The sequence below is a fragment of the Cnephaeus nilssonii genome (genome assembly GCF_951640355.1).
Source record: "Cnephaeus nilssonii genome assembly, chromosome: 21".
Lineage (NCBI taxonomy): Eukaryota > Metazoa > Chordata > Mammalia > Chiroptera > Vespertilionidae > Cnephaeus > Cnephaeus nilssonii.
Genome location: NC_137092.1, coordinates 985,307 through 1,002,073, shown reverse-complemented (window position 1 = coordinate 1,002,073; position 16,767 = coordinate 985,307). Strand labels below are relative to the sequence as shown.

At 53.4% G+C, this 16,767-nt stretch overlaps 3 protein-coding genes across 7 annotated transcripts in view; 1 reads left to right on the top strand and 2 right to left on the bottom strand.

Moving 5' to 3' along the window:
* The first annotated feature begins 1,119 nt into the window (after window positions 1-1,119).
* GMNN (geminin DNA replication inhibitor) lies at window positions 1,120-8,934 on the top strand. Its single transcript, XM_079761377.1, has 7 exons — window positions 1,120-1,299; window positions 2,780-2,837; window positions 4,958-5,035; window positions 6,182-6,329; window positions 7,392-7,474; window positions 7,746-7,856; window positions 8,530-8,934. The coding sequence occupies exons 2-7, from the start codon at window positions 2,787-2,789 to the stop codon at window positions 8,692-8,694; spliced, it is 636 nt and encodes a 211-aa protein (XP_079617503.1). The 5' UTR covers window positions 1,120-1,299; window positions 2,780-2,786; the 3' UTR covers window positions 8,695-8,934.
* A 1,400-nt stretch (window positions 8,935-10,334) lies between these two features.
* Window positions 10,335-12,350, bottom strand: ARMH2 (armadillo like helical domain containing 2; the record flags this gene model as incomplete). Its single annotated transcript, XM_079762112.1, has 2 exons — window positions 10,335-10,759; window positions 12,083-12,350. 2 exons carry the CDS (start codon window positions 12,348-12,350, stop codon window positions 10,335-10,337), a joined length of 693 nt encoding a protein of 230 aa, XP_079618238.1.
* An 824-nt stretch (window positions 12,351-13,174) lies between these two features.
* RIPOR2 (RHO family interacting cell polarization regulator 2) overlaps window positions 13,175-16,767 on the bottom strand; it is an 83,911-nt gene continuing 80,318 nt past the window's right edge. For all 5 annotated transcript variants that reach the window (XM_079761064.1, XM_079761061.1, XM_079761065.1 and 2 more), the window contains 2 exons: window positions 15,977-16,067; window positions 13,175-14,815 (listed from right to left, as the gene is read on the bottom strand). In XM_079761064.1, coding sequence (XP_079617190.1) covers window positions 14,715-14,815; window positions 15,977-16,067 — 192 coding nt within the window. In that variant the 3' untranslated portion in view covers window positions 13,175-14,714. The remainder of the gene's footprint in view (window positions 14,816-15,976; window positions 16,068-16,767) is intronic.

Genomic DNA, 16,767 nt, shown 5'->3' with positions numbered 1-16,767 from the left:
TGAAAAATGTATTTATATACTTTTTTATTGATTTCAGAGAGAAAGGGAGAGGGAGAAACATCAATAATGAGAGAGAATCCTTGATGGGCTGCCTCCTGCACGCCCCCTACTGGGGATCCAGCCTGCAACCCGGGCATGCGCCCTCCTGGTTCATAGGTGGTGGCTCCACCCCTGAGCCACGCCCGCCAGGCCCGAGCGTAACTTTTACAGACTTTGAACCGAACGTACCCATGCTGGCTCTGTCCTGGGGGCCTCTGAATCACGTGCTGACTGAGGTCACCGGCTGTGAGTCACTGAGGCCTGGCTGCTGTTTTAAAGTCAAGGGACACAGTGCCTGTGCTTGCCGCCATTCTAACTCCGAAAACCAAGTCTTGTGATGGTTTCCACTCCGTGGATCGTGTCCTTTACGGATTTAGATGTCCTGTGCTACCTTTCCCTCAAAGTCAGCGCCATCCGACTGTCCTTTGCACATTTTCAGCTGTCAAAGGAGGTCCGGGGAGGGCGGTGGCCGGTGGGCGCCGGGGTCGCGGGCAGTGAGACCTTCCCTCCCGCCGAGGACAAGGAGTTGAGAGACAGGAACGCTGACTTCGGTGACACCTGGTGGGCCCGACGCATCCCGCCCAGAGACCCCTTGGAGGACTTGGGGGGGGGGGAGGGGTGAGATAAGAAAAGCCGCCCGCAGGACCGAGGTCTCGTCGCCCCGAGTTGCAGGGCAGCGGTATCCCGCGTCGGGAACCCACGTGGTACCCGAGGGCCTCCTGAACCCTAAGAGTCAAAACGCAAAAAAAACCCGAATGTGCAGGCTCTGCCCACATTAGGGAGCCCGCGGGGCCAGGGCTGCCCGGAACCACGAGGAGTCGTTGCTGCACGTGCAGGTCGCCATCCTCCCGGTGCTGGCGGCGGCGGAAGCGGGTGTCTCCGCGAGCAGAGCTGTCCTGGGGGCAGGGTCGGAGGTCAGGGCGCGGGACAACGCAGCGACGTCCTTGCACAGAGACCCGCCGCGACCGTCGCGCAGGCGCAGGGGGAGGGGGGGCAAGGCGGACGGCGATTGGCTGGATTCGGGAAGCCACACCCCCTCGGCTAGGTCACGTGTCCGTCGGGGCGGGGTTGGCGAGCTTTTGGAGCCGCGCGCGTCAGCCGCTGGGCGGAGTTGGGGCCGGCGCGGGTGGGCCGGGGTCTGGGCGAGGCGGCGCTGCCAGGACCGAACAGTTCCCTCCAGCGAGTGAGCGGTGGCAGGAGGTCTACGCGGGGGCTGCCCGCCCGCCGGCTTCGGTTCTCCGGTGACTGCGCAGGGTCGCGGTAAGTGAGTTTGGGAACGGGGACGGGGCGGGGCAGTCGGTGAGCCGCCGGGCCGCCCCATTGGCTGGGCCGATTTTGGCGCGCTCCCTGTCCGCGCTCCCTATTGGCTGGCGTGCGCGGTTGGAGCGCAGCGCCCCCTGCTGGTCGGGGCTGGGAGGCGGTGTGGCCGGCCAAGTGCCTGGTTCTGCCGGGCGCCTGGCTAGTGGGGAAGTGGGACGTCCACCCCCAGGACCAGGGACTGGCGGTGGTCCGGCGCGAGGGGCGTGGGGCCCGCACACCGGGCTCGCGGGGACGGTCGCTGAATCCTGGCCCCTCGTTAGACAGCGGCACTGGCGTTGGTGACACCGGTTCCCCCGAGCGTCAGCCTTTCATTGGGACCCAGGCCCCTGCTCGTGTCTTTCGTTGGAAAGAACCGGAGCGCGGCAGCCGGGCGCAGGGCTGCAGACCGCAGGGCCAACCCACGGGTGAAGGCGGAACTTACCTGGGCGGTGGCTTTCAGCCTTTGCATCGTGACGCGGACGAAAGCACATTTTACATCGCAATTGAGGACGCAGCCATCCAGCTCCGTAACATTCACGAAGCTGGACCAGCTCCCCACAGGCCGCGCACTCGCACGTTTTCGCGTATTTTCAATTCCGTTCCGATCACTTACTTTTTTTTTCCTAAACGACGTTGGTGACTCCCTGAATGACTGCGGGGTCCCGGGCAGCGACGCTCGCTTTGGAAAACATCGCCCTGGTTCACTCGAGGGGGTCCCGACCAGCAATGGCCCCACACGAAATGGCACAGAAGATAAGGTGCACCCCCAACTTTCTTGTTTGCGTCTGTGCGCCGAGGCACAGGGAAAGGTGCATGCGATGGGCCATGTAGTCAAAGTCGGGGCGCCCCGGACCCAGTAAAGGCATGGCCACAACTCGGGCAGATCGTTCCGAGACACAGGCCTGGGGAGCCAAACGCGGGTGTCAGTCTGGCCCAGTGGGGTGCTGAACCCCTGTACTTACCCCTTTACCTGCTGCTCTCGCTTCCAGTGTCTCAGCTCCTGATGGCGCTTAAACATGTCCTACAGATGTAAATGCATCGTCTCCTTGGATCGGATACTAAGCCCCTCCCAAGTTATTGCCCAGTTTATCACAGCTTGTCTGCCTCTGAAAGGGCGAAGTTGGGGTGCTGTCCTCTAGGACTGAGGTGGGCACACCCCGTATCTGTGCTTCGCCTTCCCTGGTGGCATTCGCAGATCTTTGAGAGCCCTGTACCGCATCCAGGACGCCGGCATGTTTTGTACATTTTTTGTTTTCCTTTTGCAACAAGATTTTCCCAACCAGAATTATTGTGTGTGTATGTGTGTATACAATACAGATGTCAAGGGTCACTGGCGTCAGTGGCTCCAGTCCTGGGCAGGGCTGAGAAAAGACCCTCCCCCCAGCCCCGCCCCCAGGGGCCGGCCTCCCTCTGCTGTTGGTGACCGCTTGTCCTTCCCCAGGTGCACAATGAACCCCAATATGAAGCAGAAACAGGAAGGCACCCATGGGCGCGTGCAGGTATGTGATGGGATCGCTTTCATCTGGGTGGAGAGCACGTGCGTGGAAGTGTTTTGACATAATTTAGCCAAATTTAACCTGGCTATTGTTTCCATAAACCTTAAATCGCTGAATTTTTGGCCAGAGGAAAAGTAACAGTAGGGAACCATTAAAGAATTAACTATGGTTGAATATTAAGTTTTCTGATCTTCCCATTTAGTTAAGTCTTTAGTTTCTTCCAACAGAGCATTGTAGTTTTCCGAGTATTGAGCTTTACACGCCTTTCGTTAAGTTTTTACCTAAATATTTTATTTTTAATGTTGTAGAGGGAGCTGTTTCCTTAGGTAGATTTCCAGTGTGCTCATTGTTCCCATAGAGAAATGCTGTTGATTTTTGGTGCCTTGATCTTGAATCCTGCATCCTTGCTGAACTTGGTTAGCTCTGATAGTTTTCACTAGGTTCCTTAGGATCTTCTCTAAACAAGGTACTCATTATTGCTTTCATTCTACTCACAGATTCCTTGCTAATTATATGCAAAATTTTGTGTGTGTGCTCTTGTGTGTGAGTGTGTGTTGTGTGTGTTTTAAAGAGGTTCACAGAGCCCTAGCCGGTTTGGCTCAATGGATAGAACGTTGGCTTGTGGACTGAAGGTCCCGGGTTCGATTCCAGTCAGGGCATATGCCCAGGTTATGGGCTGGATCCCCAGTAGGGGGCGTGCAGGAGGCAGCTGATCCATGATTCTCTGTCATCACTGATGTTTCTGTCTCTCCCTCTCCCTTCCTCTCTGAAAGCAATACAATTTTCTTTTTTAAAAAGGTTCACAGAATCTCAAGTTGTTCTCTAAAAAGACTAAGACCCATAATATATAAGAACCTTTTGGCCGTAATGAGTCTATTATTCCAATGCATAATCCGTGTAAAGAAAACGATAATAGCAGTATTACATTTCGAGGGGTAGATGCCATAAAGCTTACATTATAAAAGTTAAGTCTTGGAAATGCCTTTTTTTGTGACAGTAAATTGTGGCTTCCTTGGTCATTGTGGGTAGCAAGCACTTGAATTAACACCTCCTGTTACTCAGGTTCCGGAGCTGTGTTTGTTCCTACTAGTATTTGTCTGGAGACTGCGGGCTAATCTAAATCATATCCGAAATGCTGCTGCGGTGTTTGTTCTCACCGTAGCTGGCATCGGTTCTTCAATTCAGCGGTGAGATAATGATCAGCAGGGAAACTTGACCGTGGGAAAGGTGAGCTCGCGCCGTGGAGTGCGCTGTGCAGGCGCCGCTTTCTCACGCTGCTCCGGTGTCCTGCCTGCTGACCTTGTTTGAGTGCCACCATTGTTTGCTGTCCCGTGGTGGCAGAATAACTAATGATTTTTTTTTTTTTTTGCAAAACTAGAGAGAGCTTTCAGATCAGGAAATATACGGGAAGGTATTTACATATTACAAGGAAGGCTATCTTTTTCCAAAGCAATAGCGTGGACCTTTTGCAGTATTTAAAATGCCCCAGGCTCTGACATTTCAGCTGTCTCCTGATGAATGGGCTCAGAGCAAACTGCTCCCACAGGCAGGTAAGGGGTCCTATTACATGTCTGTGGCTTTGTGTAAGCAATGTTCTTACACTCTGTTCCTTTGGTGAGCACGTGGGGATGTTAGGGGATAGTCATGATTCCAAGGAAGTCTGAGACAAATCCTGTCGTCAGGGAAGAAGTGTTTTGCAGTGTGAACAATTACTCTTTCCCCCGATTTACCTGTTTTCTGGGTTTCTACCACAAATGTGTCAAGTTTGGGTGATAGGATGCATTCTTAGAGTTTCTTCAAACTTTATTATAATTTTAGGGAAATAAGTTTACTAGTTGGTTAAACCAATGTCTTGTTCATACCTAGCATTGCAAAATTACGTAGCAGACCCAATTCAGGGTGGGGCCAACGTAGGTGTACAGCTATTCATATAGAAAATAATACAATACTTAGTAAATAATAACACAAGAATAAACTCTGTTTCGTGTACTCACAACTGTAACCCTATGTTGTCCCATCCCGTATCAGTGTTCTTGTGTTTCTTTTTGGTAAGTTGTAGGAGGGCTAAGACAGTCACCTCCATGTAGCGCTCAGGAACCGATAACGAATTCTCTTGACTCTAGAGCAGTCCTGTCCCGAGGAGAACGCTGAAGATGATCCAGCCGTCCACAGCCGGGTCTCTCGTGGGCAGAGAGAACGAGGTATGTGTTATGGGGCTAGAACCTGTGCATGAAAACCATTTGCAAGGTTTCCTTGGTTAGAAATACCCAAATCTCCCTGGCTGGTTTGGCTCAGTGGATAGAGCGTCGGCCTACGGACTCAAGGGTCCCAGGTTTGATTCTGGTCAAGGGCATGTACCTTGGTTGCGGGCACATACCCAGTAGGGGGTGTACAGGAGGCGGCTGATTGTTTCTCTCTCATAGATGTTTCTGGCTCTCTCTCCCTCTCCCTTCCTCTCTGTAAAAAAATCAATAAAATATATTAAAAAGAAAAGAAGAAATACCCAAATCATTGAAATTTGGCAATAATTTAAGAATAACAATTGTGTACTCCCCACACAAGTGGTTTTTGTTTAATTGATCAATTGAGGAAGTTTGACATTGGTATGAATAGGATGCTGGTGTAATACTGGTAGAACTGAGATGATATAATTCATTATCAAGTAACCCACGGAGGGAATGCTGGATGTTTTGAGAATAAAATGGTGGATCCTTCATTTACTTCTGTATGTAAATGACAAAATCATTGTTGAAAGGCACAGTCTTGAAATGTACTGATGTTTAGATTTTTGCAGGTAGAAAATACTGCCTTTCTATGGAACTGAATTATTTAAACAATAAAAATAATTTCAGTTTAGCTTTAGATCCAGGTCTAACCCAAAACAGTTGCTGCAAATAAAATTCCTAAAACATACCTTTCCATTTGGGGGGAGTTTTAAGCGGTATGATTTATTAAAGAAGACCCAAAGATGTGAGAAAGATACAAACAGATGCGGCTCCATTTTTAACACGTAAATAACAAGACCTCTGAGCTTTTAAAAAATCTCTTAACAAATGTCAGATTCTTTAAAAGTTCCTACATATTTATATTTTGGTTCCATATTATCTTTGATTTGTTTCTTTCTGTTGATAGCCGTAACTTCTCCTTTCACCAGTGGCTCTTCCCCCTCCTCCCTGCTTCTCCCTCTTCTCTCTGGACTCGAACGGTACAGGGCTCACCCTGGCGGTTCTTCCTCCTTCTGAACACGCACCTTCAGAAGCCGTGCCTGCTCTAGTTCCCAGGTGCACTCAGCTTTCTTGTTTATTAGATAAAAACAAATGAGATTGATGCGTGTGTTTCCACGACAGCTGGTTAAAGGCTCGTCCAAACTGAAACATCGCAATGACCAGTCGGCGTCTAAGACTTCCGGCTCTGGAGGTAGCGCTGTCCCAGGGCACGGTGAGAGCAAGGAGCCTGGCGGAGTTACCCAGGAGGCACTGGATCTCATGGTGGCAGGTATGAGGGAAGTGTGTGGAGAGCCTTTATCTCGGAAACTCCTTGTCACACAGGTCCGTGTTACCTCCTGCTGGTAGGACTCTGCCCACAGCCTCGGGCTGGGCACACGACTAGCTCACCGTAATGCTCTGATACTCTGGCATTTCTTATGGTTGTACACGTACAAACACCACATGTGGACAAGTCTTACTGTTTTGTAAGATCCAGATATGGATGCAATATTAAAGGGAAGGATAGTGATTAACGTGGCAACTTGGATATGGGATTGCCAAGACTTAGAAGTAGTCTTTTCAGGAAAAAGTGTCTAGAGACTGAGTTTGAAGAAAGGAATGGATGCGCCGGGAGAACATGAAGTGGGGAGGGAGCCCGCAGGAGCCTGGCGGAAGTCCAGGGAGTGAGGACAGGAGGCGCTGGGCCGGGAGTAAATGCAAGTTTTTAATGGAATGGCAGGCGGCACCGGGAGAGGAAGCTGGCGGTGGTTTTTAAGCATCATGGAAGGTCACTGATGTTGTTATTGATGGGAAATGGGAGCCTTAGAGAAGTTAATTGACTTACTCAAGGTCATGGAGTCCGTTGGGCTCCCTCTGAGTTGCCTGGAGGAGAGCAAGGAAGCAGATGGTGGGCAGTAGGGTTTCATCGGGCGAAGTCGGGAAGGCTGGCTGCGCAGGACAGCAGCTCTGCTAGGGCGGGATGAACCGTAGGGTTGGTGACACGCGTATCTGATTGGTTAAGATTTGGGGGTAAAACACTCCAGTCACATACAGAAAGGGCTGTGTCAGATTGCTGATCTCACCGCACAGGCGACAATGTCAGTCGATGTAACCTGAACACAGCTCTCCACAGACCCTCAGTGGGATGTGTCAGAATGCCTAAAATTCTGGGGAAATAAAATAGAACAAAGTTGACTTGGTTTTCTAACTTCAGGTTTACGAAAATGGGTATTGCCAAGTAGTATGGGTGGTACTAAGATTGTAAATTGCTTTTTAAATAGATAAGAGGATGATGGGGTTTCACAGCAGCATGTAACGGGTGTTTTCAGTGTCTGTAAAACATTGTTTTTAGAAAGCCCGTCCTCTCAGTATTGGAAGGAAGTGGCGGAGCAGCGGCGGAAGGCTCTCTATGAAGCGCTGAAGGAAAATGAGAAGGTGAGCCCAGAGGAGAATTGGTGCCTTTTACCTTTTAATACCCCCTCACTGCTTAGCGTGCTGGGCTGGAGCAGAGTTAGCGGCTGTGATCTGGGCCTCAGAGAGGTTTGCTGGGGCGCCTGTTAGGATATTTTACCAGAAGCAGCCTGTGGTGGGCGCCAGCGACGGCCCCTCTGCTGGGGCTGCAGATGGGTCAGTCACACGGGGGGGGGGGGGGGGGGGGCTGCGGGTGCGGCGGGAGGCAGGAACACCGCGCTGATCCACGCCGCAGCTCCACAGGGAGATCGAGCTGAAGGCGAGTGAGATCGCCCGCCTGCGGAGGGAGAACCAGGAGCTGGCGGAGGTGGCGCAGCACGTGCAGTACATGGCGGAGGTCCTGGAGGTGAGTGTCCCGCCGAGCCGAGCCGAGGACCCCATTTCCCAGCCGACACGTTCTAGGCCGTGTGCCTTTAACGTTTGTGCCCGCGTGACCTTCCTGTGCTCACAACACTGCTCGCTGGTGCACCGAGGGAGTTGGGGGCTCATCTGACGTTCTTTGGAATGGGGGAGCAGCCTGTTTGTCAGATTAGCCTTGGGACTGCTCCCTTACCAGGCTCAGCCTAAAGCCTGAGTCTTAAAACGTGCCGATGTTCACAAAAAGTCATCTTGCTGATGGGATGCAAGATTTCCAAATAAAACCTTTTTTGTACTGAATTGCTTGCATGTTGGGGCCGCAACAGACTTTAACGTCTGAGGTTCTCACCTGGCAATGCTGTCACGGCCGCCTTGGCTGCGGAGTGTTGTCCACAGCGGGTGGGAGCGGCCGGCCTCCCCCGCCTTAGAGGAGGGCTCATTCATTCGAAGCGGTCAGTGCCTCAAGGAGCAGGTCAGCCAGCCACGTGACTTTGCTGCAATGTGATCCCACGTGGTGGAGGCTGACCGGCCTGGGTTGTGAGTGGATTTAACTGAGACTGTGCAGCGACCTCCTTACAACACCGAGGGTCACGTACCGCATTCAGAGCATGGGCTTGGGTTTTAAAGTTTTTATAACAAACACGTGGTTTATTCTTTAAAAGCGACTGAAAGGAGACACTCTGGAGAACTTCGAATCGCCGGAGAGCAGCGAGGAATTTGATTCTGAAGAGGAGGCGGGCGAGGATTCGGAGGCGGAAGGCTCCGGCGCGGGCGTGAGTGCCAGGGCAGCCATGTCTTCCTCCACGGACGCCCGGCCCGGCGTGTGAGCTGTGCGCAGACTCAGAAGACGTGCCCCTGTTCCTGCCACGGCAGTTCTTGGTGGCAGAGCAAGCAGCTGTGTGATGCAGACTTGAAGCAGACATCCTTGTTTGGCCCTGGGACCCTAGCCATTGTATTAAAATACAAATGCTGTGTGTTTTAACCTGTGGTGTTTTATGTAAATAACATTTCCTCACATGTCAGACACGACTTGTGTACATGATAAATAAACTTCAGTTTCCTGGTGAGCATATGTGTTTCTTGGAGAAACGAAGTCTAAGGAGTAAAATTTGTCTATTTCTATGGTGTTATGTCATTTTCTTTCTACCCCTCTGTTGTTTTGGAGGAAACAAGGAGAAAATGGATTTGTCCCCCTTTAGACGGAAATGGTTGAGGTTTGACTCGCCACGCTGGTTGCACCTCCGGCTCAGGGTCGGGACTGTTGATTGCCAGGCCCCACGACCCACACTCTTCCTGAGGGGTTTTGGTAAAGAGCATGAGAGGTGGTGTCAGGAGCTCTCGGGCGTCGGACCCGCCCATGGCGGGTGGGGACCAGGTGCACGCCCAGTGACGAGATGCAGGAATAGCTAAGGGTCCTGAAACGACTCACATTCCATTAGAAACAGTACAGAGCTTACGTCTATGCCTGGTCGGTGTGGCTTGGGTTGAGTGTCCACCTGTGAACCAGGAGGTCACAATTGGGTTCCAGGTCAGGGCATGTACCCGGGTTGCAGGCTCAATCCCCAGTGTGGGGTGTGCAGGAGGCAGCTGATCCCTGTTTCTCATGAATGTTTCCATCTCTATCTCTTCCTCTCTAAAAAATCAATAAAAACATTATTTTTAAAAACCATACAAATATGGAAGAAGTAGGACCAGGTCAAAATTAATTAGGAGTTTCCCATAAGTCTGTTCTGCAGGAGGACAAGGACACGGCCATTGTTTGTAGAGCAGGACTGAGCGTGTGCTCTGAGAGGCACGCGGCCTCTATAAGTTGGCATCAGGGAGCACTGTCACGCATTGAAGGGTTGCTTCAGGCAAGTTCTTGGTCACCGGGAAACTGCATTGATCCAGAGGGTTTGGAAAACTTCAGGTGATGAATCTAATTTTCAATTAGCTACCAATGTCGCAACCAACGCCGTCTGATGTGCAAGAAGCTCGTGTCTGGCAGCCAGAGAACCACTCAGCCCAGGACACGGCAGCTGGAGGCCGGCACCGCGGTGGGCTTGGCTTTTCTGGGCGCCTTGGCTTACTACCTAATACCCGGTAACTCCCACCAATGCCCCTGGCATCTTCCCAAAAAATCCCCATCTTATCACCTTCATCTGCAGGAGGTCATTTTAAAATACATTCTTACTGATTTCAGAGAAGGGGAGAGACAGAAACAGCAATGATGAGAGAGATTCATGGATCGGCTGCCTCCTGCACACTCCACACGGGATCGAGCCTGCAACCCGGCATGAGCCCTGACCGGGAATCGAACCCCAGGACCCCTCAGTCCGCAGGCTGGCACTCTATCCACTGAGCCAAACCAGCCAGGGCTAACGGAGTTTCCAACTACCTAAAGAAAGACGCCGGGAGGAGCGTATGGGCTTTGGTCATTTATTTCCGTGTTCCGGGGCCCGAGGGCGGGGCCCCGGACGGAGAGGCGTCAGTGCCTGTGGAAACCGATGAGGAAGTAGAGCACTTCGGCGAAGTTCTCGGGCCAGCCCTCCCAGTTCTCCCGCGACAGCACCTGCAGGTGGTGCTTGAGGCTCTGGTACTCCCTCAGCTCCTCCATGTAGGACACGTTGTTGCAGGTCATGACGGACAGGGTGTAGCACGCCCAGAACTTCAGCAGGAGGCTGCTGTTGACGTTCTTGCTGGTCGACTCGGGGACGGTATCAAAAATCGCCGTGAGGATGGGGACGAGCTTCAGGAACTTGGCCCTCTTCTGGGTGATGGGGTTCAAGTAGCACCAGCAGGCCACGCTCTGGAGCAGCAGGATCCTCGTCTTCGGGGCCACCTGGGCGTTCTGCAGCAAGAGCGCCACCTCTTTCATGTACTCGGCCGCAAACCTCCCGGCCATGGGTCCTCCTGGAAGGCAAGCACCGGGTTTCCAGGAGCATTCGGCGGGCCTGGTGGCCAGGGACGGGCGGCTCAGCTGTGCCTATTCTTGTTGCCGCACACGGATGCTCGGGGTCTGGGGAACGTGTGTGCTCGGGGACTTGGGCTCTGGGAGGTCCCTGCCTGCCAAGGGCCCTGTCCTCAGGCACCCAGGAGGCCTGGGTTCACGGGCACCTCCCTCGTGGTCTCATTCCTGCTCCTCCGTCTTCAGTGCTTGAGAAAACACCAGAGCCTTCGCCCCAGCCAGTTTGGCTCAGCAGAAAGAGTGTAGGCCTGGGGACTAAAGGGTCCCGGGTTCGACTCCAGTCAGGGGCATGTACCTAGGCTGCAGGCTTGATCCCCAGCCCTGGATGGGGCATGTGTGAAGGCAACCCGTCGATGTTTCTGTCTCTCTTCTCTCTCCCTTCTACTCTCTCTAAAAACCAATGGGAAAATATCCTCCAGTGAGGATTAAAACAGAAAAATACAAGAGCGTTAGAGCAGCGAAGAGAACCCCAGAGGACAGCTGCATAGCCGGGCCTGGTGGGTGGAGAGGTTTCTCACAAGCTAGCCGCTCGCCGCTCTGCCCTCCTCTCCCGCTCTAGCCCAGCTCTTGCAGGCCTGGGACCAGCGAGACCATCCAAGCTTGTCCTGGCTCTGCCCCCTGACCCCACCTGGTCCTGCACGCGACTTTGATCCTCCTCCTGACCCCCAGGTCTTCCTCGTCCGATCTCAAATGCCCAGCAGGGAGGAGCCTGTTGGAGGTGAGGAGCGAGGAGCAGCCAGCCTCCTCGCTGGCCGGGTTCCCGCCCTGGAGTTCCCACCCGGCTTGCATTTCTCTTCCATCCCAAGAATGTTCTCGTCAATGTTAAAGTTTTAGCTGAGCCCAGCCGGTGTGGCTCTGTGGTTGAGCTGTGACCTACGAACCAGAAGGTCACGGTTCGATTCCTGGTCAGGGCACGTGCCGGGGTTGTAGGCTCGATCCCCAGAGTGGGGCGTGCAGGAGGCAGCTGATCAAGAATTCTCTCTCATCATTGATGTTTCTCTCTCTCTCCCTCTCCCTTCCTCTCTGAAATCAATACAAATATATTAAAAAAAAAAATCCTTTGTACCAAATAAGTTAACAACAAAAACCAGATCCCTACGGAGAAAATAATCAGTAATGTCTTTTGTGGTACAAAGACAGAAAACTAATAATTTAGGCAAAGGAAGAGCTGCTGGGATTTTAGGACGAGCACCCTGAAGACCATAACTTAGTGTTGTAACCAGCAAAGGGGTGTGAAACTGACGGTCAGCCCCCTGGCAGGGTCATACCTGTGAAGGCCAGCAGTCCGATCCTGTGGGCGGCCTGAGCCCTCTCCTCGATGGTCAGGAATTTGTTCTTCAACATCTGGCCAAGTGCCACGATCTTTTCTTTGTGGAAAATACTCTGCCCTGGGGGGATATGCTCTTCCTCCTCCTGCTTTCCGAAAAAGCTCATGATATGGACGTTCCAGAACCTCCGGAGGCACTGGCCCAGCCGCACCACAAACTGATAAACGGGAGCCTCGTACTGCACAGAAGACACTCGGGCCTTGGCCATGGTGTGGACAGGCGGGCACCCCCGGTCCACCACGTGCCGGCGGCCACAATAGTCCAGAACTCTGGAACGCATCACCTAGCAACAGTCTCCTGGATGACACGGGCTGGGGAGCAGAGGGTGCTTCCTGGGGTTTGGGCTGAGAACGCGGATGAAGGATGATGCTTCTTACCCTCCAGGAGCTCAGAGTCTTTTTTCTACAAGGAGCTTCATAAAATACACGAGGTGTGCCCGGCCGGCGTGGCTCCGTGGCTGCACGTCGGTCTATGAACCAGGAGGTCAGGGTTCGATTCCCGGTCAGGGCACAGGCCCGGGTTGTGAGCTCGATCCCCAGTGGGGGGCGTGCAGGAGGCAGCCGATCCATGATTCTCTCATCATTGATGTGTTTGTGTTTTTTTTTTAAATATATTTTATTGATTTCAGAGAGGAAGGAAGAGGGAGAGAGAGATGGAAACATCAATGATGAGAGAGAATCATTGACTGGCTGCCTCCTGCACGCCCCCTACTGGGGATCAAGCCCGCAACCCAGGCATGTGCCCTTGGCCGGAACCGAACCCAGGACCCTTCAGTCCGCAGGCCGAAGCTCTATCCACTGAGCCAAACCAGCCAGGGCCCATCATTGATGTTTCTATCTCTCACTCCCTCTCCCTTCCTCTCTGGAATCAATAAAAATACATTTAAAAGAAAATATCCAAGAAGCAAATATTACTATCCCTATTTATGGATGAAGGAGTGTCAAGATCAGAACAAATTTCAGTGGAGAACGAAGTGTCCTGTGTGTGTACCAACTCATGAGGGCATGTGAAAAAATACAGTGGACTCTGTGCCCGAGACCAGAGATTCAAAAATAGTTTTTATTTGAACGTCCAGGATGGGAACAGTGACGGATACAAATGCCACAAAACAACGCACCCCCTCAACCAAAACAAAATGCAGAAGTGAATACAAAAGACCCGGAGTCCGTTGCTCATGCAATATTCAAAAAATTTTTAAAAAACACACACCAAAACCAGCAAAACACTTGGTAACGTTTGTGATTTGAGTTTTCTATAAAAAAAAATCCTCTCCACCATTTCATATGGACGGCAGCTTATACAGACTATCCTAACTATAGACTGTACAAGAAACTTTTCAAAGGAAGGATATAGGCATATATATATATAATATTTATAAATATACAAATAGATATATATATATACACACTGTAACTTCACAGTCCCAAGGACTATTTGCCGGGAAACCCGGCAGACACCGTTTAACGTGAACTAAGAGCTGCTTTAAAGGTCTGCTGAAGTGTGAATATTTAAAAGGACACCTCACTGGTATTTTATACAAACACATCCAGAGTACAGTTCAAGCTACACTCACACCTATTAGGTAACTTGGCATATCCTGCCCCGTACACGCTTAGGAGGACGCCCTGTTATGTACCAGGAGCTCCTGAGCGGGCATGGACTTTAGCGCCTGGGTTTGCTCCCCTGGTGGGAGCGGTGAGGGTGGCTGCTGTTCTATTTGGCCAAGGGGTCCCAGCAGGGGGCAGTCACCACCCCAGGGGGGCAGCCTTCATCCTGACCTCATGGGGTTATCACGGAAGCAAGGACCCCTTTTCAATGTCCCTCCAACTTCCGCGCTCTCGCACCTCAGGGGGCGCCCCAGCTTTTCCGAAGCCGTGGCTGGGTTTGGATTGGTCTTAGCAGCGAAGTACCTCGGTTGAAAAAGATCATTAAAAAATGGCTCTTGTTTGTTCAAAAATAAAAGCCTGCGCGTGGCGTGCCTTTGTGTTTAAGGAGTCGGGGTGTGACCTCATGAGGTCGTCTGCTCCTGGTCACCTCCCCGTCTTCTCGCCACCATGGAAACACGCTTTTGGGATTCTCAGGAGGAGGAAGAGGAACAGGAGGCACAGTGACACTGGGACACGTGACATGTGCAAACATCACGCTCTTACAATGTGGCGTTCTACCAGGTCCGGCAGGCAAGCTTTTATGGGAAGGGATTCTTTTTTGTGCTTCTCGCTGAAGGTGGCATTAGGTCGCTGGTGGGGGGTGGGCACCCTCAACCCTGAGAACACGATGGACATAACTGCAAGCTGTACGACATTCACCCCAGTCTCACGGGACGGCCTCAAGCTCTCGAGCGTCTGGAAAAGCACGAAGATGGCTGTTGTGAAATTCCATCCGTATCACCGACGACGACGGGCTCTGTTCACTCAGCGCTGTCCGCGGTCCGCGCCGTGGCTGACCTACTACGCTGCACGCAGCCCTCTCGTAGCGGCCACGGGAAGAGGCGCTGGGACCGACCTGAGTTCTGTCTACACCGCGGCACCTCCGGGACCCAAGGGCCAGCTGTGAAGACAGCTGTGGGGGGTCATTAAAAGGCCGTGGCCACCTCGGTCCCGTGCCGGCCTCCGACGTGGACGCAGTCCCGGGGGAACTTGTCCAGCTGCTCGTAGGCCAGCCGCCCGTCTTCCCCTGGATGGGAACGTGAGAAACGGTACCGGCGTCAGCTCAGCGCTTCCGCTCGTCACAAGGTCAGGCCAGGAAAAGCCCCCTCTCTCGTTGTTAATCACACTGTCTCCGGGTGGGGGTTCTATCTTTGGAGCTAAGGCCAGAGGCGGGACGCGGGCAGGTGGGAGGCAGAGGTGCTGGGGGCCCGTGGCGCCCGTGAGTGCACTAAGCGGGTTTATTCCTGCAATTCCCAGGGAATCTATGGCAGGCGGGGCCCGGCCTCCACGTGGCGGGTCCTTGACCTTGGAGCATGCAACGTTCACACGGCTTTTACTTTTACACGTCTGTATTGGCACGCCTACATGGTCGTTCATAAAGGTCAAATTTAGGCTTTCAAACGCCAGCCAAAAAATTACCATGTCAACGTGGTGACGAGTCTACCGCCCACCACGGGCTCGGGCTGTCAGTAGGAACGCCCGGAACGGCCAACGTGTATCAATTACTTGACTGTTTTGTTCCATTTTCCTCTTTAAAAATGTGACCAGAAAGGGGAAGTGAAGGACAGAGGACCAGCAGTAGGAAGTCCATCCACCTCACACAGAGACTAAGGACAGGCAGCTGTGCTCAGCCAGGGCTTCTGTGCACAGCCCGCCGGCGAGCTCCGTGCCTGAGCGGCGACCTATGAACCCGGAGGTCAGGGTTCCATTCCTGGTCAGGGCACAGGCCTGGGTTGCGGGCTCGGTCCCCAATGAGGGGCGTGCAGGAGGCAGGAGCCCGGACCCCAGCTCCTGCCACTTCGGTGTGACTTCCAGGTTCTTACCCCGAAATCCTGCCCAGACTGAGGAGCCGTCCCGAAGGCTCCCAGGCCTCACCCTCCACACCCAGGGGTAAGGACGGAGCCGGAGAGACGTGGACACTGAGGAGTCCTCACGCTGGGTGTGTGTGAGTGTGTACGTGTGTGCGCATGCATATGTGTGTGTATTGTGAGCGTGTGTGTGAGTGTATGTGTGTGTGAGCATGTGTGTGTGTGAGTGTGAGCAGCAGCCATGGGGGGACGTACTGTATGGTGCACAGGGAACCCCCCGACAGCTCTGAGTAGGACTCAAAAGCACGCAGTCCCGTGCACACACTCACCCCGTGCACACACTCACCCCGTGCACACACTCACCCCGTGCACACACTCACCCAGAGACAGGAGCGTTTCGGTGGCCACATTTCTGATCTCCTCCGCATCTGACTGGCACAGGCTCACCAGCATCTTGATGCTCTCCGTGGCCTGCAGGGGGCGGGGTGTGCACAGCGTGAGTGGACACCTGTCCGGGGCTGCGGGGACCAGCATCTCAGCCGGTGGGGGCCGGAGGGCCGTCCTACCCGGGCCCCCCCAGCTGCATGTGGGGAGATGGGTCCCGGGCGCCACCCCACAGGCGGGGTGAACTCCCGATGGAGCCAGGTCCCCAGCGGCAGGCGCCCTGATGGCTTCGTTGTATTTGCTATGATTTCATTACTTATATTATTAACAGAAATCTGAGCTGTAGGAGGAGCTTGGGGGTTGCAGCGGAGGGGGCTGGGCTGGCCCTCTGTGCCTCCCTCAGGCTGACCCGTCTGACTGTGACTAAATCTTGGCGACGGAAAGGTGAGCCCGTTGATGCTGGGGAGTCAGTGCTTTCCATTGCCATGTGGCTCCCAGAAGCCCCCCCGGCCCCCGACCGGTGAAGGCCGAGCTGCCCGGGAGAGCCGTCACGGGGACGGCGGGACCCAGGGGCACCCTGGGGTCAGTGCTGTGCGCGGTGGACGGGCCCTGCTGGTGTCTGGACACAACGCACACCAGTGCGCCTCACAGCCTCTCCCGGGAGGAGCAGAGACCTTTCTGGGACGGACCAGACGACAGAGCAGCGCTGGTTTCTGAAAGGGCACGTCTGTTACTGACGCAGGAAGAGGAAAGGGCCCCAAGCAACAAACAGGGCAAAGGAGACCAG

Excerpts from the sequence above, each read along its gene's own strand:
- GMNN (XM_079761377.1), top strand. The coding sequence starts at position 2,787 with ATGAACCCCAATATGAAGCAGAAACAGGAAGGCACCCATGGGCGCGTG. Across the intron at positions 2,838-4,957 it reads GCACCCATGGGCGCGTGCAG|AGCAGTCCTGTCCCGAGGAG; the intron begins GTATGTGATGGG and ends TCTTGACTCTAG. Across the intron at positions 6,330-7,391 it reads ACTGGATCTCATGGTGGCAG|AAAGCCCGTCCTCTCAGTAT; the intron begins GTATGAGGGAAG and ends CATTGTTTTTAG.